Raw genomic sequence first — 23,777 nt, 5'->3', positions numbered from 1 at the left:
CTCACCGCTCCGGCGGTTCTTGCCTGCTCTGCCTTGCTCACCGCTCCGGTGGTTCTTGCCTGCTCTGCCTTGCTCACCGCTCCGGTGGTTCTTGCCTGCTCTGCCTTGCTCACCGCTCCGGTGGTTCTTGCCTGCTCTGCCTTGCTCACCGCTCCAGCGGTTCTTGCCTGCTCTGCGTTGCTCACCGCTCCAGCGGTTTCTGCCCGCTCTGCCTTGCTCACCGCTCCAGCGGTCTCTCTCTGCTCTGCCTTGCTCACCGCTCCGCGGTTCCTGCCTGCTCTGCCTTGCTCACCACTCCGGCGGTTCTCGCTCTGCTCTGCCTTTGCTCACTGCTCTAGGCGGCCTTGCTCTGCTCTGGCTTTGCTCATCGCTCCAGGCGGCCTCGCTCTGCTCTGCCTTTGCTCACCACTCCATGCGGCCTTGCTCTGCTCTGCCTTTGCTCACCGCTCCAAGCGGTCTCGCTCTGCCCTGCCTTTGCTAACCGCTCCAGGCGGTCTCGCTCTGCTCTGCTCTTGCTCACCGCTCCGGCAGCCTTGCCCTGCTCTGCTCTTGTTCACCGCTCCGGTGGTCTCGCTCTGCTCTGCTTGTCTACCGAATCTGCGGTTCTGTTCCTGTGTCCCAGTCTGTACTGGACCTTATCCAGTCTGTGCTCCAACCTGCTAGTGCCTCCCTGTCGGCACTCCAGCTGTGCTTGCCAGTACCCCCTGCCTGCATCCTTGTCATGCTTACCAGTGCCCACCTGTCTGCATGCCCACCGTGCCTGCCTATACCCACCAGTCAGAGTGCCAGCCTAACCTGCCTGTTCCTGTATTCTCCGGTGTGGGTCAACAGCCATGCCCGGGGTCTGACCTGGAGTAGCACCTGGACCCTCTGCTCGGTTCCTCCCTGGTGCACAGGCGTCGTTAGCCGTCGTGCGACCTTGGTCGGATTGGGTAGATACTTAGTTACGCCCCTCCAGGCACTCTCCGGTTCATGGTCCAGTGGGATCACTAAACACGCACACGCCAGTCAGTCCGGGCGTGTGCATAACACAGGTGACCTACAGAGTGCAATCAGGAGCCAAGAAGTGTTCTTTATATGAACTTAAATTCATTTAATGGGTTGCATTGGCTGTTGTACTGCAAATGAGATCATTTTTGATAACATTATATGATACTTCTTTAATATTATTTTATTTTATTACATTTTAATGAAATTCTCTAAATGCCAATTACAGTTATATGAAAAAGTTTGGGCACCCCTATTAATCTTAAGCTTAATGTTTTCTTAAAATTGGTGTTTTTGCAACAGCTATTTCAGTTTGATTTATCTAATAACTGTTGGACACAGTAATGTTTCTGCCTTGAAATGAGGTTTATTGTACTAACAGAAAATGCGCAATCTGCATTCAAACAAGATTTGACAGGTGCACAAGTATGGGCACCCTTATCATTTTCTTGTTTTAAATACTCCTACCTACTTTTTACTGACTTACTAAAGCACTTTTTTTGGTTTTGTAACCTCATTGAGCTTTGAATTTCATAGCCAGGTGTATGCAATCATGAGAAAAGCTACTTAAAGTGGCCATTTGCTAGTTGTTCTCCTGTTTGAATCTCCTCTGAAGAGTGGCATCATGGGCGCCTCAAAACAACTGTCAAATGATCTGAAAACAAAGATTATTCAACATAGTTGTTCAGGGGAAGGATACAAAAAGCTGTCTCAGAGCTCGCTCGGTCCCCAGCCGCCAGGGGGCGGCCGGGTGTCCATACTTGGTCCCCAGCCGCCCGGCGGCCGGGTGTCAACGCTCGGTCCCCAGCCGCCAGGGGGCGGCCGAGTGTCCATCCACGGTCCCCAGCCACCCCTCTTTCTCCTGTCAACTTCCCCAACACTTTTCTTAGCCTGGCCTGCTTTATGGAAGCATTGGACAAGCCCACCAGAGAACCAGACTCCTCCGGTGGGCCCTGGCTTCTCCATCAGGGGAGTTGAGAATGCCAAGGTGAGGAGCATGATGATGATGATAGAAGTTAGCGTCTGCTTTGCTTTCTTGGAATGCAAGCACATGTATGTAGTAGCGGCTAGGCCTGAGGTGGTCAGAGTTTTGGCGCATATCTTACCTCCTCCGAGGATTGCTGCATGTTTTCCTGCTACTATCTCAGTTCTATGACTCCTGTTAAAACAAAGCTTCAGGTGATGAATGATTGATGAGGTGGTGGCAAAGGAGAAAGAGCAGGAGGAACAGGGACCATTCAAATCAATATCAGGCCAGTCAACCACACATGTCTTGTAGGATATGTTTCTGTACCAAAAGGCGCGGTTCGGCTACACAATTATAGGGCACGCAGTGAGTGCAATGCCTACCAAAAATTTCGAGGCACTCCAATGCCCCTTGGAAGTGACATGGAGGTCAGAGGGCCTTAACTAAACCGTTTTTTCCATTTAAAGCAACTGGGTCTCCTGTGCACTGTTGGCCTAAGCAGTGAATGGAAGGCTTTTCAAAAATTATGAGGATCTGCAATGCACCTTGAAACAGATATGGATTACAGCATACTAAAAACCTATCATTGGGGAGTGGGTCTCCAATAGTCTTCGACTATGTATTGAAAAGCAAAAGCTGACTAAAATTAGGAGGAAATGCAATGCCCATTGGAAGAATGGTGGAGGTCACAGTGGAATTGAAAGACAATATCAATGCCGCTTGGAAAAGTGGTGGAGGTCGCAGTAGCTTAACAAGATGGTTTTAATGCCCCTTGGAAGAGACGTGGAGGTCGCAGTAGCTTAACAAGACTGTTTAATGCCCATTGGAAGAGACGTGGAGGTTGCAGTAGCTTAACAAGATGGTTTTAATGACCCTTGGAAGAGACATGGAGGTTGCAGTAGCTTAACAAGATGGTTTTAATGCCCCTTGGAAGAGACGTGGAGGTTGCAGTGGAATAAAAATACAATATCAATGCCCCTGGGAAAAGAGGTGGAGGTCGCAGTAGCTTAACAAGATGGTTTTAATGCCCCTTGGAAGAGACGTGGAGGTCGCAGTAGCTTAACAAGACTGTTTAATGCCCATTGGAAGAGACGTGGAGGTTGCAGTAGCTTAACAAGATGGTTTTAATGCCCCTTGGAAGAGACGTGGAGGTTGCAGTAGCTTAACAAGACGGTTTAAATGCCCCTTGGAAGAGACATGGAGGTTGCAATAGCTTAACAAGATGGTTTTAATGCCCCTTGGAAGAATGGTGGAGGTCACAGTAGCTTAACAAGACGGTGTTAATGCCCCTGGGGAAAGTGGTGGAGGTCGCAGTAGCTTAACAAGACGGTTTTAATGCCCCTTGGAGGAGCCATGCAGTACAGCATCTTAAAAACATTATTCCCATTATTGGGGAGTGGGTCTCCCATAGTCTTTGCCTATGCCTTCCAAGCAAAAGCTGCCAAAAATTAGGACGGAGGAACTTGCAATGCTGGCAAACAAGAGCCATGCAGTACAGCATCTTAAAAACATTATTCCCCTTATTGGGGAGTGGGTCTCCCATAGTCTTTGCCTATGCCTTCCAAGCAAAAGCTGCCAAAAATTAGGACGGAGGAACTTGCAATGCTGGCAAACAAGAGCCATGCAGTACAGCATTTTAAAAACATTATTCCCATTATTGGGGAGTGGGTCTCCCATAGTCTTTGCCTATGCCTTCCAAGCAAAAGCTGCCAAAAATTAGGATGGAGGTACTTGCAATGCTGGCAACACAGACCAAGGACACCCTGGTGCTATAGTGGTGGTGGAGGCTGAGGATAAGGAGAAGAGCAAAATACAGCCGAAATGAGGAAGCATATACCCATGTGTGGGTGTGAAGCGGTGCATGGGAATACACCTCCCGAAATAACACAGTGGATTTGACTTTATGTTACTCTGCTGTCATTTGGTGGTGATGAGAAATCGGGCCCAATCCAGCCCTTGTTCATTTTGATAAGGGTCAGCTTGTCAGCATTGTCAGTTGACAGGTGAGTGTGCTTATCTGTTATAATTCCCCCAGCGGCATTAAAAACACGCTCCGATAACACGCTAGCGGTAGGGCAGGCCAGGACCTCCAAGGCGTACAGAGCGAGTTCATTCCAAGTGTCCAGCTTGGATACCCAAAAATTAAAAGGCAAAGAGGAATCACGGAGGATGCTGGTACGGTCGGCAAGATACTCCCTCACCATCTTTTGAAACTTTCCACTCTTTGTGAGAGTACCCCGCGCCTCAGAGCCTGTAAGCTGGGCGGGTCTCAGAAAACTGTCGCAGAACATTGACAGTGTTCTCCTGCCTCTTCTGGATTGGAGTTGCGTCTCTCTCACCTATACGCCTTGGTTTGGCAACGAACTGTGACCTCTGTCGCTAGCGTGTTCAGATGGGAATTTTTTTAACAGTTCTGCATCAAGGGCCTTCTGGTACTGACCCATTTTTGTAGACCTCTTCACCTCAGGAATAAGAGAGTGACAGTTCTCCTTGTAGCGGGGGGTCTAAAAGTGTCACCAACCAGTAATTACTGTCACGCAACATTTTGACAACGCGAGTGTCACGGTTAAGGCAACGTAACATAAAGTCAGCCATGCGTGCCAGACTGGTAACGGGCAAGACTTCCAAGTCCTCACCAAGATGACGACTGACCATGCTCTCCTCCTCCTCCTCCTCCTCCCCCCTGTCCTCAGGCCACCCACGCAGAACCGACAGTATGACAGTTATACAGGTACTACCGTCTACAGCGCATGATACCAGCTCCTGTTCTTCCTCCTCCTCCTCCTCTCCCTCATTGTCCCCCAATGCACATTGGGATGAGATGAGGCTGGGCTGTGTGTAATCGCCCATTACGGGTTCTTGATCCATCTCATCATACTCTGGCTGCAATGCCTCCTTTTTAATTCTCTGCAGAGAGCGTTGCAAAAGACAGACAAGTGGGATGATGACGCTAATGATGGAGTCATCGCCACCATCTTGGTGGACTCCTCAAAGTTTGTCAGGTGAGTACATATGTCAGATATCAAGGTCCACTCCTCAGGTCTTATGTGTGGAGTCTGAACTGAATATCGACAGCCTTCTTGCAGCTGGTACTTCACAACTGCTCTCTTCTGCTCACAAATCCTTTGCAACATGTGGAGGGTAGAGTTCCAACATGTGGGGACATCACACACCAGTCGGTGTGCCGGAAGCTGCAAACGCTGCTGCAACACAGCAACGGGAGCGGAGGCTGTAGCCGACTTCTGAAAATGAGCAGACAGGCGGCGTACTTTGACGAGCAGATCTGGCAACTCGGGGTACGATTTAAGAAACTTCTGAACGAGGTTAAGCACATGAGCCAGGTATGGTACATGTGTGATCTCGCCTCGCCTCAGAGCCGCCACCAGGTTATGGCCATTGTCACACACGACCATGCCTGGATGTAGGCTCAGCGGTCTCAGCCACAGATCTGCCTGCTCGTTCACAGCTGTCCACAACTCACAAGCAGTGTGAGGTTTATCACCTAAGCTTATGAGTTTCAGCACAGCCTGCTGCCGCTTGGCTGAGGCAGTACTGCAGTACTTCCAGCTTGTAACTGATGTGGTGATATCTGAGATGGAGGCTGAACATGAGGAGGAGGATGATGCGCAGGACCTGTGCACTGTGGGGGCAACTCTGACTGACATAGGGCCCGCAATCCTTGATGTGGGGAGGATGTTTTTCGTCCCAAGGTCTAACTGGGTCCCGGCTTCCACTATGTTTACCCAGTTTGCCATCAGGGAGATGTAACGTCCCTGGCCACAAGCACTTTTCAACATGTCCGTTGTCAGGTGGACTCTCCCAGTAACTACGTTGTTGAGGGCACGGCAGAAGTTTTGGGACACGTGGTTGTGTAGTGCGGGGTTGGCACAACGGGCAAAATAGTGTCGGCTGGTTACCGAGTCCCGACGACAGCCGCCGCCATAAGGTTGCGGAAGGATTCCATCTCTACCAGCCTAAAAGGCAGCATTTCCAACGCAAGCAGTAGTGAAATGTGTGAATTTAGGACTGTGGCCTGTTGGGCGTTGGCTGCGAATTTGCGCTTTCATTTAAAGGTCTGGGATATGGACAATTGAACGCTGCGGTGGGACGTGGACGTGGACGTTGATGCTGTTTCTTTAGAAACTGCCATAACAAGTGAAGACTGAGAGGAGGGGGCATCTTTGCATGCAGTATGGACAGGGGATTGCCTTGCACGCACAACAGGGGGTTCTATTACATGCACAAGAGGGGGTTCTATTACACGCACAACAGCGGAAGAAGCAGTGTTGACACCCGCTGACACTGGTCGTGGACCCTGGGGTTCGCCCCATAAAGTTGGGTTCTTTGCTGCCATGTGCCTAATCATGCTGGTGGTGGTCAGGCTGGTAGTTTTGTCACCCCTGCTGATGCTGGCATGGCAGGTGGTACAAATGGCCTTTTTGGGGTTATCAGCAGAGTTTTTAAAAAAATTCCAGACTTTGGAGGACCTGCAGGATGTACTGGCAACGTCCCTTGTGTTTGTGTTACGGGAAACTGTTGCCCGCCTTCTGTGTGCGGCCACCACATTGCTTCTTCCTGCATGTTGGGGTACTCGGCCTCCCTCCCCCTGTGTGCTGCTGGCCTCGCTCTGCGTGTCCTCCTCCCACGTTGGGTCAGTTACTAGATCATCCACCACCTCCTCCTCTTCCACTTGCTCACCACGATCCTCCTCCTCACTTTGTGGCAATTGTGTCTCGTCATTGTCCACCTCTTGTGACAAATTGCCAGCGTCGACTTCCTGTGGCCGTACCTGTTCAAATATTGGAGAGAAGAACGCAGCACAACTGGACCGGGGTGCACGAGTAGGATCCAACACCGTAGTATCAATAGTAAAATCTCGGCACACCAATGGTTAGAATTTAACTGAATATTTATTTAGAGCAGTCCACATATACGTTTCGGTCCGAAAATTGGACGTTCATCAGTGTACTGCAGGTGAGAAAGATCAAAAAGAGAGATTGTCGCTTTTACAAATGACAATTGAAATACAAGTGTAACAACATAGGTCAAAAATGTGCCTCAATTAGTTAAATGCATTAACAGATTCCATCAACAATATCAAAGCTGTATAGTATATAGCCGATGAACACTTACTGAGTGTGGAGTAGAGGAAGGGGAAAATAGAAAAGAAGAACGCTGTGTTCTTAATGGGGAACCTGTGGGTATAAGGGACATTGGTGGTTTTAGTGAGATAGCCCGAACAGTAAAAATCGCTAGGTTGGTCAATAATACCTGGAAGATCCTGCTATACCTGAGAGCAGATAGAGTTGGCATGCGGTATCCACCGCTAATGACCGGCATGGTGCTATGAGGAAGCGCGCCGTGTGTAACTAGAGGGTGGGCGGGTTCAGAAGTAAGCGGTAGCCAATCAGAAGACGAGAGTATGATTGACGTATTGGCCATATCCCGTGACAATACCGGAAGTGACGTTAGCGACTAAGGGGAACGCTCGTGATTGGTGGAAATACGCGCATGCGTGTATGCGTGCGTGTCAGCCGAAAGGAGAGTGCGTTCCACAGAGTAGGAAGGGGAAATAACCAGCTGTTCTGTGCGTTCCACCTTAGGGGAGTCGTAGATAACGTGATGGGTGTAGAGGGAAGAGGCAGGAGGAGGGCGGATGACGGAATACAGGGAAATCTGGAATGGAAGAAGATAACAGTTAGTATAAATAGAGGTAGACATCTCTGTAGGATGAAAAAATTGTTTAAGAGAGGGGGACTTCAGGTAGGACAGTGATAATATTTGATGAGACATCACACAGTAAATAATAAATGATATCAAGCAAAGCACCATAAGATAATCACAGTACTGATAAAGTGTCACATGAAAGCAAGAGGGTCATAGTCTCTGTTAAGCCCTCTAGGGGCTAGGGATTGTAGTTCATGTATCCAGTAAGCCTCTCTTTGTTTCAGTTTCTGAATGCGGTTGCCACCGCGCCGAGGCTGCTGGATATGTTCAATTACCTGAAACCTTAGTTGTGTGACACTATGTCCTGCTGTGACAAAATGATGGGGGATAGGTAGCAGTAAGTTTTTGCATCTGATCGTAGATTTATGTTTCGATATCCTATCCTTGATGGGTTGAGTTGTCTCCCCAACGTATATTGAACCGCAGGGACATTTTATGAGGTATACCACAAAACTAGTATCGCATGTGAAAAAACCTTTAACTGGGTATTTTCTGCCGGTTTGGGGATGATGGATGTTATTACCTTTGAGAATGTTGTTGCACTGATGGCACTGGAGACAGGGGAATGTACCCTTCTTAGGAGTTTGGAGAAATTTCTGTCGTGGGCCTAGTGTGGTGGATCCTATATCCGTACGTATCAGAGAGTCTTTTAAATTCGGTGCCCTTTTGAAACATGGTAGAAATGGATGTTGAAATTCAGTGATGGTTGGGTATCCTGTGCTTAATATGTTCCAATGTTTACGTATAGTTCTATGTAATATATAGGCTGAGGGGTGGAACGTGTGTACAAAGGGAATACGGTTGGAGTTGTCGGTCCGTGGGCGATTATGTTCGCTCAGTTGTTCATCTAACAATGGCTGTGATTATCCCCTTTCCTGGAATTTGAGGGACATTTCTAGTAGTCGCTGTTGGCGAAGAGGTGTATTAGAAACAATACGTCTAACTCTCTGGAACTGAGATTTTGGAATGCCACGTTTGATGGAGGTAGGGTGATTGCTGGAGTAATGTAGTAGGGTATTACGGTCAGTGGGTTTCCGGTAAAGGTCAGTGTAGAGAAGGCCTGATTCATCTTTGATGACCAGTGTGTCCAGAAAACTGATTTGGTTTGGATGTGAGTCCATGGTGAAATTTAGATTGGGCCATGCTGAGTTCATCTGATTGAAGAATTCCGTAAGGGACTCTTGGGAGCCCCCCCATATGCAAAAGATGTCGTCTATATAGCGTTTCCAGAGAATAGAATGTCTCTGGAAAAGTGAGTTAGAGTAGACGTTCTGAGCTTCAAAAGCGGCCATATAGCAATTTGCATAAGGGGGGGCTACGTTTGAGCCCATCGCGGTCCCTGTGGTCTGCATATGGGGGGGCTCCCAAGAGTCCCTTACGGAATTCTTCAATCAGATGAACTCAGCATGGCCCAATCTAAATTTCACCATGGACTCACATCCAAACCAAATCAGTTTTCTGGACACACTGGTCATCAAAGATGAATCAGGCCTTCTCTACACTGACCTTTACCGGAAACCCACTGACCGTAATACCCTACTACATTACTCCAGCAATCACCCTACCTCCATCAAACGTGCCATTCCAAAATCTCAGTTCCAGAGAGTTAGACGTATTGTTTCTAATACACCTCTTCGCCAACAGCGACTACTAGAAATGTCCCTCAAATTCCAGGAAAGGGGATACCCACAGCCATTGTTAGATGAACAACTGAGCGAACATAATCGCCCACGGACCGACAACTCCAACCGTATTCCCTTTGTACACACGTTCCACCCCTCAGCCTATATATTACATAGAACTATACGTAAACATTGGAACATATTAAGCACAGGATACCCAACCATCACTGAATTTCAACATCCATTTCTACCTTGTTTCAATAGGGCACCGAATTTAAACGACTCTCTGATACGTACGGATATAGGATCCACCACACTAGGCCCACGACAGAAATTTCTCCAAACTCCTAAGAAGGGTACATTCCCCTGTCTCCAGTGCCATCAGTGCAACAACATTCTCAAAGGTAATAACATCCATCATCCCCAAACCGGCAGAAAATACCCAGTTAAAGGTTTTTTCACATGCGATACTAGTTTTGTGGTATACCTCATAAAATGCCCCTGCGGTTCAATATACGTTGGGGAGACAACTCAACCCATCAAGGATAGGATATCGAAACATAAATCTACGATCAGATGCAAAAACTTACTGCTACCTATCCCCCATCATTTTGTCACAGCAGGACATAGTGTCACACAACTAAGGTTTCAGGTAATTGAACATATCCAGCAGCCTCGGCGCGGTGGCAACCGCATTCAGAAACTGAAACAAAGAGAGGCTTACTGGATACATGAACTACAATCCCTAGCCCCTAGAGGGCTTAACAGAGACTATGACCCTCTTGCTTTCATGTGACACTTTATCAGTACTGTGATTATCTTATGGTGCTTTGCTTGATATCATTTATTATTTACTGTGTGATGTCTCATCAAATATTATCACTGTCCTACCTGAAGTCCCCCTCTCTTAAAAATGTTTTCATCCTACAGAGATGTCTACCTCTATTTATACTAACTGTTATCTTCTTCCATTCCAGATTTCCCTGTATTCCATCATCCGCCCTCCTCCTGCCTCTTCCTTCTACACCCATCACGTTATCTACGACTCCCCTAAGGTGGAACGCACAGAACAGCTGGTTATTTCCCCTTCCTACTCTGTGGAACGCACTCTCCTTTCGGCTGACACGCACGCATACACGCATGCGCGTATTTCCACCAATCACGAGCGTTCCCCTTAGTCGCTAACGTCACTTCCGGTATTGTCACGGGATATGGCCAATACGTCAATCATACTCTCGTCTTCTGATTGGCTACCACTTACTTCTGAACCCGCCCACCCTCTAATTACACACGGCGCGCTTCCTCATAGCACCATGCCGGTCATTAGCGGTGGATACCGCATGCCAACTCTATCTGCTCTCAGGTATAGCAGGATCTTCCAGGTATTATTGACCAACCTAGCGATTTTTACTGTTCGGGCTATCTCACTAAAACCACCAATGTCCCTTATACCCACAGGTTCCCCATTAAGAACACAGCGTTCTTCTTTTCTATTTTCCCCTTCCTCTACTCCACACTCAGTAAGTGTTCATCGGCTATATACTATACAGCTTTGATATTGTTGATGGAATCTGTTAATGCATTTAACTAACTGAGGCACATTTTTGACCTATGTTGTTACACTTGTATTTCAATTGTCATTTGTAAAAGCGACAATCTCTCTTTTTGATCTTTCTCACCTGCAGTACACTGATGAAGGTCCAATTTTCGGACCGAAACGTATATGTGGACTGCTCTAAATAAATATTCAGTTAAATTCTAACCATTGGTGTGCCGAGATTTTACTATTGATACTACGGTGTTGGATCCTACTCGTGCACCCCGGTCCAGTTGTGCTGCGTTCTTCTCTGCATTATCTACGCCTTTCCGCACGCACACTGTTGTGCCATGACAGCACCAACATTTTCATACAACGCAGATGAAGCATCCAATATCATTGCCCAGACCAATCTCTCAAGCGAATTTCTGAGGGTCCCACCCAGGGAGTTACGCGGACGAGATCTCGAGAAGGAACGTAGGCATTTGACGAATATTGAGTTACACTGTGCAACTCTTACTGAGTATCTAAGGGTCCATAGGATCCCCAGGGGACTAAGAGTAGCACTACGCCCTACTCTCTTTTCGGACATCCCAGACTATTGCACTAAATTTGAACTTATCCTTAACAAATGCTCCTTTGATCTTATGTTATTAACGGTTGATTTCTTACACAAGGCGATCTCCACTACTAAAGAACAAATCAAGAACGTAGAGACGCAACTAAAATCCTCAATCAGCGCAGAAGATTTCCAGGAACTACAAAGTAAGATTCAAGCTAACATTGATCTACATAAACGCGATACGGAGACCAGAAAGAGGAACAAGTTCGCCAGAGATTGCGAAGACTACGAACAAAAACGAGTCTATAAATGGCGGGACCACTCCTTTTTCGACAGGAACACCCACCGATCAGTGAAATCATCCACAGACTTCTCTACCTCCGGATCCGAGGCCGAACACAGAGAACCTCTCACACAGTCTGCTTCTTTTTTAGACCTACCCAGACGCCGTCAACCCCGAAGAAGACGAGGCGAGGCGGCCGGCGGAAGAAGAAATATGGACTCCACCAGGATCACCAGGTCACAGACACATCACTGGTGGTAAATATCTCCTCCAAAACCCTGAGCGTTGCCCAAACCTCAGTATTACAAAAAGGTCTATCGTTTAGCCCTACATATAAATACAGTACTTTTAAACTCGATATGGAATTACAACGCTTTTTTCGAACTTTGCGCCTCAAAACACATTTCGCAAATAAACCACCTACCACTTCACCACCAGAACCACCAGTATGTATTACGTCTCAAAGCCTGGGCCTTAGATCCGTAAGCACCTACAGACCCCCCCGGGGTACACCTGCATTGGAGACTTTCATCTCCTTTGTCGAGAACACGTTTCAAGAACTACGCGGTAACATCGACAAAGGCAGGGTACACTACCATAAAAATTTAACCCATCTAGACCAACAAGCCCTCCGCAGCTTACAGGAAGATAGGGACCTAATCATAAAACCAGCCGATAAAGGCGGTGCAATCGTGGTCATGAACAAGTGTGACTATATTGCGGAAGCGTTAAGGCAGCTACAGGATGAGACCACCTACCGACAACTTCCAAAAGACCCCACATCTTCCATTCAAAACCAAATAGCCTCAGTCCTACAGCGATTCTTAATGGCTGCAGTGATTGATACTAAGACACGGGATTATTTGACAAGTAAACACCCGATTATCTCAGTGTTCTACATTTTACCTAAAATTCATAAAAATCTTACAAAACCACCAGGCCGTCCCATAGTAGCATCCACTGACTCCGTTTTATCACCGCTATCTATTTTTCTTGAAAAAATATTAACTCCTTTAACTCAAAAAAGTCCATCATACCTTCTTGACACTGGAGCATTCCTCAATATCCTGACAGAATTAAAACAAGTCCCCTCTGGAGCAATACTGGTCTCTTTTGATGTATCAAGTTTGTACACATCTTTTCCGAATACCCAAGGTATCGACATGGTCGAACTTATGCTCAGGAACTCACAAACAGACCCATCTATCATTGACCTCTCCACAGCACTCCTGACTTTAGTATTAACACAGAACTATTTCCTATTTCAGGATACCTTTATCTGCAGACCACAGGGACCGCGATGGGCTCAAACGTAGCCCCCCCTTATGCAAATTGCTATATGGCCGCTTTTGAAGCTCAGAACGTCTACTCTAACTCACTTTTCCAGAGACATTCTATTCTCTGGAAACGCTATATAGACGACATCTTTTGCATATGGGGGGGCTCCCAAGAGTCCCTTACGGAATTCTTCAATCAGATGAACTCAGCATGGCCCAATCTAAATTTCACCATGGACTCACATCCAAACCAAATCAGTTTTCTGGACACACTGGTCATCAAAGATGAATCAGGCCTTCTCTACACTGACCTTTACCGGAAACCCACTGACCGTAATACCCTACTACATTACTCCAGCAATCACCCTACCTCCATCAAACGTGCCATTCCAAAATCTCAGTTCCAGAGAGTTAGACGTATTGTTTCTAATACACCTCTTCGCCAACAGCGACTACTAGAAATGTCCCTCAAATTCCAGGAAAGGGGATACCCACAGCCATTGTTAGATGAACAACTGAGCGAACATAATCGCCCACAGACAGACAACTCCAACCATATTCCCTTTGTACACACGTTCCACCCCTCAGCCTATATATTACATAGAACTATACGTAAACATTGGAACATATTAAGCACAGGATACCCAACCATCACTGAATTTCAACATCCATTTCTACCATGTTTCAAAAGGGCACCGAATTTAAAAGACTCTCTGATACGTACGGATATAAGATCCACCACACTAGGCCCACGACAGAAATTTCTCCAAACTCCTAAGAAGGGTACATTCCCCTGTCTCCAGTGCCATCAGTGCAACAACATTCTCAAAGGTAATAACATCCATCATCCCCAAACCGGCAGAAAATACCCAGTTAAAGGTTTTTTCACATGCGATACTAGTTTTGTGGTATACCTCATAAAATGCCCCTGCGGTTCAATATACGTTGGGGAGACAACTCAACCCTTCAAGGATAGGATATCGAAACATAAATCTACGATCAGATGCAAAAACTTACTGCTACCTATCCCCCATCATTTTGTCACAGCAGGACATAGTGTCACACAACTAAGGTTTCAGGTAATTGAACATATCCAGCAGCCTCGGCGCGGTGGCAACCGCATTCAGAAACTGAAACAAAGAGAGGCTTACTGGATACATGAACTACAATCCCTAGCCCCTAGAGGGCTTAACAGAGACTATGACCCTCTTGCTTTCATGTGACACTTTATCAGTACTGTGATTATCTTATGGTGCTTTGCTTGATATCATTTATTATTTACTGTGTGATGTCTCATCAAATATTATCACTGTCCTACCTGAAGTCCCCCTCTCTTAAACAATTTTTTCATCCTACAGAGATGTCTACCTCTATTTATACTAACTGTTATCTTCTTCCATTCCAGATTTCCCTGTATTCCGTCATCCGCCCTCCTCCTGCCTCTTCCCTCTACACCCATCACGTTATCTACGACTCCCCTAAGGTGGAACGCACAGAACAGCTGGTTATTTCCCCTTCCTACTCTGTGGAACGCACTCTCCTTTCGGCTGACACGCACGCATACACGCATGCGCGTATTTCCACCAATCACGAGCGTTCCCCTTAGTCGCTAACGTCACTTCCGGTATTGTCACCGGATATGGCCAATACGTCAATCATACTCTCGTCTTCTGATTGGCTACCGCTTACTTCTGAACCCGCCCACCCTCTAGTTACACACGGCGCGCTTCCTCATAGCACCATGCCGGTCATTAGCGGTGGATACCGCATGCCAACTCTATCTGCTCTCAGGTATAGCAGGATCTTCCAGGTATTATTGACCAACCTAGCGATTTTTACTGTTCGGGCTATCTCACTAAAACCACCAATGTCCCTTATACCCACAGGTTCCCCATTAAGAACACAGCGTTCTTCTTTTCTATTTTCCCCTTCCTCTACTCCACACTCAGTAAGTGTTCATCGGCTATATACTATACAGCTTTGATATTGTTGATGGAATCTGTTAATGCATTTAACTAATTGAGGCACATTTTTGACCTATGTTGTTACACTTGTATTTCAATTGTCATTTGTAAAAGCGACAATCTCTCTTTTTGATCTTTCTCACCTGCAGTACACTGATGAAGGTCCAATTTTCGGACCGAAACGTATATGTGGACTGCTCTAAATAAATATTCAGTTAAATTCTAACCATTAGTGTGCCGAGATTTTACTATTGTTCAAATATTGGGGCATTGCTACATGGGATCTCCTCTTCCACCATTTCAAGGGGAGCAGACGAGGGGCACAAATATGGAAATGGACCAGTGAACAGCTCTTCAGAGTGTCCAAGTGTGGGATCAGTTGCTGTCTGACGACACTCGGCATGGTGGGAGGAAGGAGCATCAGGGTGAGGAGGAGTATGCGGTCGAGACTCACGGCTACTAAAACTTTATCGTGTGGAAGACAGACCGGAGGTGGTGGTGCCCAGGTAACTGGAAGTATTATCTGCTATCCAATTAATAACCAGTTAACACTGATCAGTTCGCAATACTGATGTTGTAGTGTGCTTCCCTAGTAATTCGGTGAAGAAGTGGGAGCGAGAAGATGTGGCTGCTGGTTGTGGAACATTTTCACCTTGACCACCGCCCCGTCCTCTACACGCACCATCACCTGAACGTCCAGTTCCACGTCCCTTTCCACGCGCCTCGCCCATTGTAAATGAAATAAAATATCTTGCACTCGCACTATCAATGGAAAAAGGGGTAATGAAAAGGAGATTAGAACCGTGGAAGAGGAAAACCACAGTTCTATTTCTCTGGCCTACACCAGAATCTTTTAAACAGATATATTTGTGACGGAACAGACATGGAGACACTATTACTGTTTTTTTTACGTAAAACAGGCCAAAAGCTAGGTTAATACAGCGATTTGAACCATGGAACTGCAAAACCTCAGTTCTAATTTACTGGCATATACCAGACTTTTTTAAATAGATATATTTGGGGCTGAACAGTCAGCGACACACTCAAACTGTTTTTTTATGTAAAAAAGACCCAAAAGTGGAAAATACAGAGATTTGACGCATGGAACTGCAATACCACAGTTACAGTTATGTGGCTTACACCAGACTCTTTTAACCCTAGAACGCATGACCATAAAAAACTACTTTTTCACATACCTGGGGCCTTTTAGGCCCGTGTGCAAAAACATGGAATAACTCAAACAAAAATGACAAACAACTATATACCTGAGGAATACCTAGAGTTTCAAAATTCTAACTAAAGTAATCTTGCAGAAAATAGAAAACAATTAACAGGGCGGGCCTGCGAGGCCCCAGGTATGCGTTCTAGGGTTAAACAGATATATTGGTGTCTGACCAGTCAGGGAGACACTATTACACGTTTTTTTTACGGCAAAAAATGCCAAAAGCAGGATAATACAGAGATTTGACTCTTGGAACTGCAAAATCACAGTTATAGTTATGTTGCGTACACCAGACTCTTTTAAACAGATATATTGGTGTCTGACCATTCAGGGAGACACTATTACAGGTTTTTTTATGGCAAAAAATGCCAAAAGCAGGATAATACAGAGATTTGACCAGTGGAACTGCAAAACCACAGTTATAGTTATGTTGCGTATACCAGACTCTTTTAAACAGATATATTGGTGTCTGACCAGTCAGGGAGACACTATTACAGTTTTTTTTTAAGGCAAGAAATGCCAAAAGCAGGATAATACAGAGATTTGACCCGTGGAACTGCAAAACCACAGTTATAGTTATGTGGCATACACCAGACTCTTTTAAACAGATATATTGGTGTCTGAACAGTCACAGACACACTCAATTTTTTTTTGGGGGGGGGGGAATACCAAAAGGTTAACAAGATGAGTATTTGGACAGTCTGACTGAGGAAAAAAAAAATACAGGATTTAGATGAAAAATTTTTTTTTTTTTCCTGGCCCCTGAGACCGGGGTGATAAGTCTAGCAATTTGACCAACAGGAGCACACAGGACTATAATGCAGCGTTTGCTGGTATAACCACTGCGTCTCCTATACAGCCTGCCTGCCTGCCTGATATCTGGGATGGATATTAGTTCTCAGAAGGACTGTTTGTTTGGTTTGGCAGGCTTTTGAGACCCTAAACTACCTATTTTGCACTATATATCTCTCCCTAACTCAGCTGCACTCTCCCTACACTGGCTGATCCGGAGCCACTGTGTCCAAGATGGCGGCGCCCGGTTTTAAATACTCGAGGTGACACTGTGCGGCCAGCCAATCACTGTAATGCCCACAAACAACATGGCTGCAGCATTACAGTGACTGGCTGGCAATCCCTGCATGGTCACTGGCTCTGTAAAGAGCGCAAAACGTGCAGGGCGGAGACCCGAGCTCCAGCCGAGTAACCCAGAAATGCTCGGTGCTCGCCTAACATCCCGAGTAGCGAGATGCTTGGGCGAGTAACGAGCAGTGTCGAACATGCTCGCTCAACACTACTTGTGTGCTCTTTTTGATGTTTTATATGGTAATTTTGTTTAGCATTTATTTTATGGTGCCACTGGCATCTTCTCAATATAGTAACATACAGAGAGGTTAATTCCTAGCTCGGGATATCCTACTAGCTCTCCATTTCCAGTGTGTGCACCAGCTTGAGTTACAGAAAATCATTAACTAATTTTTCTACTGTCAATTTACTTTAACCAAGACTAAACTGATTACTTGGTTCTAAGGCTTGTGAAAATACAAGAGCTGATTATTTTATGCTTTGCATTTTTCAATAGAATATCTCAAGGTATTTATTAAAGCCACTTACATTTCTCATCTCCTTAAAAGTTTATTATAAAGTAAAAAGATCAAGAAGATGGGGGGGGGGGAAATTTACCATACTGTACATACAGAGAAAAGAACAGATTTAATGTTGGTTACGAGAGATTTATTGGCTATTAGATAAATTCATATACTGAACAGCAATAAATTTAAAAAATTTCATACACATTTCAGTATATACTGTGGTAAGATGACTCACTTGGCTGGTTTCAGAAGTAGACTCAGGAAAACGGTTTCCTCTGCAGGTTTATTGTAACGGCATAAAGCACTGCAGGCTATGCAAAATAAACATGGCCTTTCTGGCATAACGGCTAAACAAAAGATAAACGACAGCACAGTCCATATGTGTGTGGGATTTGCTCGCACAAGTTATAGCACAGGCTTCAGCTCCTCCCGAGCTGAAGCTTTCCAGTTTGGAGTCTTGCCTCTCCAGGCACACAACCACAGAAAAAAAAAATAGTGACTGAGCATTTAACCTTGCTCTGCAACACCCTGAGGTGGAGGTAGGGTGAATGACTTCCCACCTATCTCTATGTCATTCACACAAAACCACTCCCTTTAAGTGATTTAATCCCCCCAACATATAACATGCTGGAGGAAAGTTGTAGGTTCAGTTCGCCAAGGCTGGCAGCCGTGGCGAAACATACCTCCCCTCACATATAACACCAGTGACTCTGTCACAATATATAATTGTTTTTTATGTCTACAGGTGGATATTGATTTATGGTAGGTATAATTTAGGTAACATGGAAACAAGAACATCATTTTATCTAAAGATCCAGGTGTTATACAAAGCCAGGCTCTTGCTAAAATGGCAGGGAACAGTAAGAACACCAATTTCCATAGTTTTACCTCAATCAATAGCGACCACAGCATCTAAAGGGTTTGACAGAGGGAGAGATCGTCCTCTGTCAGCTCATAAACACCCCTTTCCCCCTGCAGTGTAATTGTTGGATGATGATGGCAACAAGAGTCCTAACAGATGCCTTGGTGACTGCAATTTATACATACCTATTAGATTTTGGCTCTGGTATTATTATACTGACAGGCTAGAATACTATATAAATAATGCAATTATTAACAAAGCAATCAAAAGATCACAAGATCACATCTTTAATTCTCCTTATGGGACTAAGAAATATTGTTAAAAAAATGTTTTAGGTATTTAAAAAAAATAAACAAAAATTCCAGTTTTCCCTTTAAAAACGGATTAACTTTGAAAAATATTCCAAAAACAAGACAGATATTTAGTATCACCATGCTTGTAACAACCCGTACTTTAAAACAATTTTAATATTTATCCCATATAAAGAGCTTAATAAAAAAAAAACAATGCCAGAACTGTTTTTTTCAAGCCACCTATTCAAAAATTAAATAAAAATTGATCAAAAAGTCTGATGTATCCAAAAATATAAGCAATAAAAACTAAAGCGCCTAATGAAAAAAAATATGTCACGTATAGTTCAATAATGGAAAGATAAAAAAGTTTTGGTTCTCTGCAGATGCTGACCAAAAAAAAATGATTTTTTTATTATATGATTTTCTTATGCAAAAATGAGAAACGTATTTAAAAAATGACATATATTGAGTATCATTATAATCATATTGACCCACAGAACAATTGAACACTAAAAGAGAAAAAATAAATAAAAATCACTCAGCTCTATCTCCAAAAAAATAAAAATGTTAAAGGTATTAGAGTATGGGGACTAAAGAAGTATAAAGAGATAAACTTGGTATCATCATACTCTTATTGACCTGCAAAATAAAGTTAATGTCTCGATCATATTATGGTGAATGATGTTTTAAAAAAAATCCGTAAATGCTGTTTTTTATTTTTTATTTAATTCCGCCTCCCAAAATGTGTGGTAAAAAGTGAGCATGGTGACCAAAGAAGTATAAAGAGATAAACTTGGTATCATCATACACTTATTTACCTGCAGAATAAAGTTAACGTCTCAATTATATTATGGTGAATGATGTTTTTAAAAAAAAATCCATAATTGGTGTTTTTTTTTTTATTCTGCCTCTCAAAAGGTATGGTAAAAAGTGAAAAAAAATAATATTTTTTATCACAAAATAGTCCCAATGAAAATTACAGCTTGTAACACAGCTCTATTGACAGAAAAATTGGAAAACATTGTCTCTAAGAATAGAGATTTTTGAACGTGATAAACAAAATAAATATAACAAATAAGTCCAAAATAGGTTTGTTCCAATTAATACAGTGTAAATTATGGAAAAATATAGTTATTTATAAAACCCCAAATGAACCATTACATAGATCAATATGGTAACAATGCAGTCCAAGTAATATACAAAAAGAGAACTTACCATGTCTTCACTGGTTCTTCTAATTTTATATGTTGACCATGATTTTCCATCATCACTGTACGCAATCTTATATGATTTTATATATTCTGGGCTTCCTATTCTTTTTGCTCCTTGGGTAATAACTCCGGTCACTCTCATTTTTCTCTGTAGATTTATCTGTTACAAAATAATAAACATTAGTCACGTCTACCTATAACCTTACTTAAAGTAAGATAATACAACTTTATATTACATACTGTACTAGGAAGCTCTTACAGTCTCCACTCAAAAATGAATATTCACTTCACTTTTTGAAACATATGACCACTGGAGTCTTCAGTCTTGCTTTCCTTGCTTCTAATTTCTAGGAAAATGGTAGTTAGGTGTGAATCTTTGGATAGGAGTTTCAGTGTTACTGATCAGGGTTGTTAGATTACGCGCCATAGAATATCATACTTCTCAAGCTCAGCTCTGTTCCTAAACTTTCTTTGGTCTGATGTAAGTTTTTTGTTAGCACAGTCACACCATCAATGTTTATGACTTATTGACTAGCTATACTATAAAGTATAAGGAGTGAGAGTTTAACTGCTTTTGATACCCCACTAATCCCAAGAATTGTAGTACCTGGTCAATGGCCCCAAGTGAGAAGTGACAACACATGACATAATTTTAGAATTAAGCAGACATCATAACTAAAGGGTCTGTATCATATTCTTTGCTCAGGAGCTCACTGCTCCTCTGCCTCTCCGCTTTCTCCTTCCCGGGGAGGTGTGCTCTTGAAGACTGGACTAGCGGTGGACACCGCATTCTACCAACTCCACGGCCATATTTGGTAACAATACCCTACAGCACACCTTCTCCTCCAGGCTTCTGCCTCATTCACATCATCTACATTTTCTGTACACCGATGAAGGTCCCTGTGACCGAAACGTCTGCTTACTGTACTACGTTATAATCATTAAATAATTACTTAAAAAATATCCTCCATTCTATTGAGTGCCAGGTTATTTACTAATGCTCTTGAAGATTGACTGCTTTGCCCAGTGACATGGTTGTGCCTCAAGTCCTGAACTGTGCACAGTCCCATGCTGCAAGCAATCTCCAACAATCCAGTGTGGTTCAAAGCAGTGCTTACCAGCTTTAACCCCTTGAGGACAGGAAGATTTTTTGTCTTTGCGCTTTTGTTCTTTTCTCCCCCTATTCCAAGAGCCATAACAGTTTTATTTTTCCATGAACATAGCCGTGTGAAGGCTTCTTTTTTGTGGGACGAGTTGTACTTTTGAATAACAGCGTCTATTTTATCATGTGATGTACTGGAAAGCAAGAAAATAATGCCAAGTGTGGTGAAATAGCAAAAAAAGTGCGGAATTCCACAATTTTTTTTTATTTACAGCATTAATTTTATGGTATGAATGCCCTGAAAATATGATTCTCTAGATTAGTAAAATTACAGAGATACCAAACATGCATAGTTTTTGTTTTACTTAAGTGGTGAAAAAAAATCTGAAATTTGTAAAAAAAAAAAAAAAATACGCTTGTTAATAAAAATAATGATAATAATAATAATAATAATAATAATAATAATAATAATAATAATATTGTTATGCTTGTGACATCATTCTCACAGTAACGTTTTCAATTTTCAGGATATGGGGCTGTGTGAGGGCTTATTTTCTGCCCAGAGCTGATGTTTTTATTGATATCATTTTTGGGTAGATACTATGTTTTGATCACCTCTTATTACATCTGTTTGTTTTGTTGCGGCAGCCAAAAAAACGCAATTCTGGCGTCTTGAATTGAATTGATTTTTTTTTTGTTACGCCGTTTACCAATCAGATTACTTTATTTTATATTGTGATAGAACGGACTTGTACAAATGTAGTGACATCAAATATGAGTATTTTTTTTTTAGAATGGAGACAGTTTAAATAAGTAAAGCTCAAAGTTGCTTGTTCTTACATGCACTTTACAATGTTACCCATTTAACAATGTTAGATAACTCCTTTAATCTCCAAAATGATTGTACTTAATTATTCAAAACTAACTATTTTTGTGTTTGATTATGATAATTTTGTATTTAAAGTGGATGTGTCATCAGATTTCACAAAATAAATTGCATACTCTTTGACCTGATAAGGCTGGTGTGCTTACTTTGAACATATATGTCAGAATCTCTGTATAATCCTTTTTGAAAGTCCAGCTCATCTTAATATCTGTATGATGGAAAAAAGAAAGCAGGAGAGCCCCTTTATGGGATTCACAGCTGCCTTGGAAAGCTGCAGCCATGACCATCAACTTGGCAGGTATCTTTAAACTTCACTTCAGATTTAAAGAAACACTCCTATCAAATTTTTTATCCTCTTTATATATTGCAATCATCATATTATATGGCACTGTGTACTTACAATTGCTCATTTTGCCTTTCTACCCAGCTAATTCTTCTCTTTTCCGTGCTCTATGTAGAAACAGGAAGTCTATTTTCCCTGCATTTATCATTCCCTCTTCAACTCCTGACCCAGCTACCCCCTCCTTCACCCTGCCAGGGAATATGGAATTTTGCAGTGACTTATGACTCATACAGTGAAAAGAGACTTCCTCTTTCTACACAGAGCTTAGAAGGATTCAGCTAGTTGTCTTTTATTCATGTGATGTCATAGACCTAATTGAAAAGAGAAGAATTAGTTGGGTAGAAAGACAAATTAAGCAATTGTAAGTACACAGTGCTATATAATATGATGACTGCGATATATTAAGGGGATAACAATTCTGATGGGAGGAGGAGTGCTTCTTTAAGCTCCTGACCAAACTAATCCAATGCTTATAGAGCTTAAAACTATCATTCTGTAGACAGCAAATTGCTGGTGGTTTTGGCATTTTTCTAATTGTCTGCTTTAGAAAATGAAAATCATCACTAATGCACAAATTGTTTGAGTAATGCCATTCACTGATGTTAAAATACCATTTCCTATTTCAATGCTCCTGTCAACGAGTCCTTCAAATGCACCGCTGAATGAGAACATTTATTATCAGTATAAAGATTGCATTAAAAGACACCACTTAGTCCAACAATGATATTTTTCTCCAATATCTCATTTTGCTTTTCTTTATTTTTCTTACGTGCATCTTCCTACGAAATTCATAATGTATCAACAACTGAACAAATTCTTGCAACATGTACCGCAAAGTATCTCAACGTAAACTAGAGAATTAATTTCTTTAGTCACTACACTGAATTTTTATGAGATAAATGTTAGAAGTTAGGCATGCTGAGTCTTGAAGAGAATGAATACCATCAATCATTTATATGGCCTTAGCATGGAAAACAAAGGCACAATAAAAGCACTTGTCACATGCAACAACGTCCTTCAAGTTCAATGCTCAAGGGCGACAACCACCAGTCATTGGAAAGATTTGCCCTGGTAATTGGATGAGGATTAGAAACCTTTCCATTTCCTTGCCCTTAAAGAAAGAAATGGAAGGAACCTTGGAAATGTAGTAGTAGTTGGGTTGAATCTTCAACATGAAGAGAATGATCAATGTGTGTGACAAATTACTCAGAGGTGGAAAACTGTGGTTCTTTATAGGTGAATACTTGGCAAAATAGGGCAATAAATCTTTGAGAAATATTCCACATGCAGAGCTTGGAATCCTTTTTAATGATAAATAGTTTGAGTTCACATTAAGCAGTGTG

The 23,777-nt window shown here is 43.2% G+C and overlaps 1 protein-coding gene across 2 annotated transcripts in view; it reads right to left on the bottom strand.

Annotated features, from left to right (window-relative positions):
- The window catches only part of EDIL3 (EGF like repeats and discoidin domains 3), a 1,054,696-nt gene that overhangs the window by 251,161 nt on the left and 779,758 nt on the right, over positions 1 to 23,777 (bottom strand). For both annotated transcript variants that reach the window (XM_073678987.1, XM_073678994.1), the window contains one exon: positions 20,108 to 20,263. In XM_073678987.1, coding sequence (XP_073535088.1) covers positions 20,108 to 20,263 — 156 coding nt within the window. The remainder of the gene's footprint in view (positions 1 to 20,107; positions 20,264 to 23,777) is intronic.

Source organism: Phyllobates terribilis, unplaced genomic scaffold (assembly GCF_046119375.1).
Source record: "Phyllobates terribilis strain yellow unplaced genomic scaffold, ASM4611937v1 Scaffold_1__5_contigs__length_1240528914, whole genome shotgun sequence".
In the NCBI taxonomy this organism is placed as follows: domain Eukaryota; kingdom Metazoa; phylum Chordata; class Amphibia; order Anura; family Dendrobatidae; genus Phyllobates; species Phyllobates terribilis.
The sequence above is the reverse complement of the archived record's forward strand: the minus strand, read 5'-3'. Positions and strand labels throughout refer to the sequence as shown.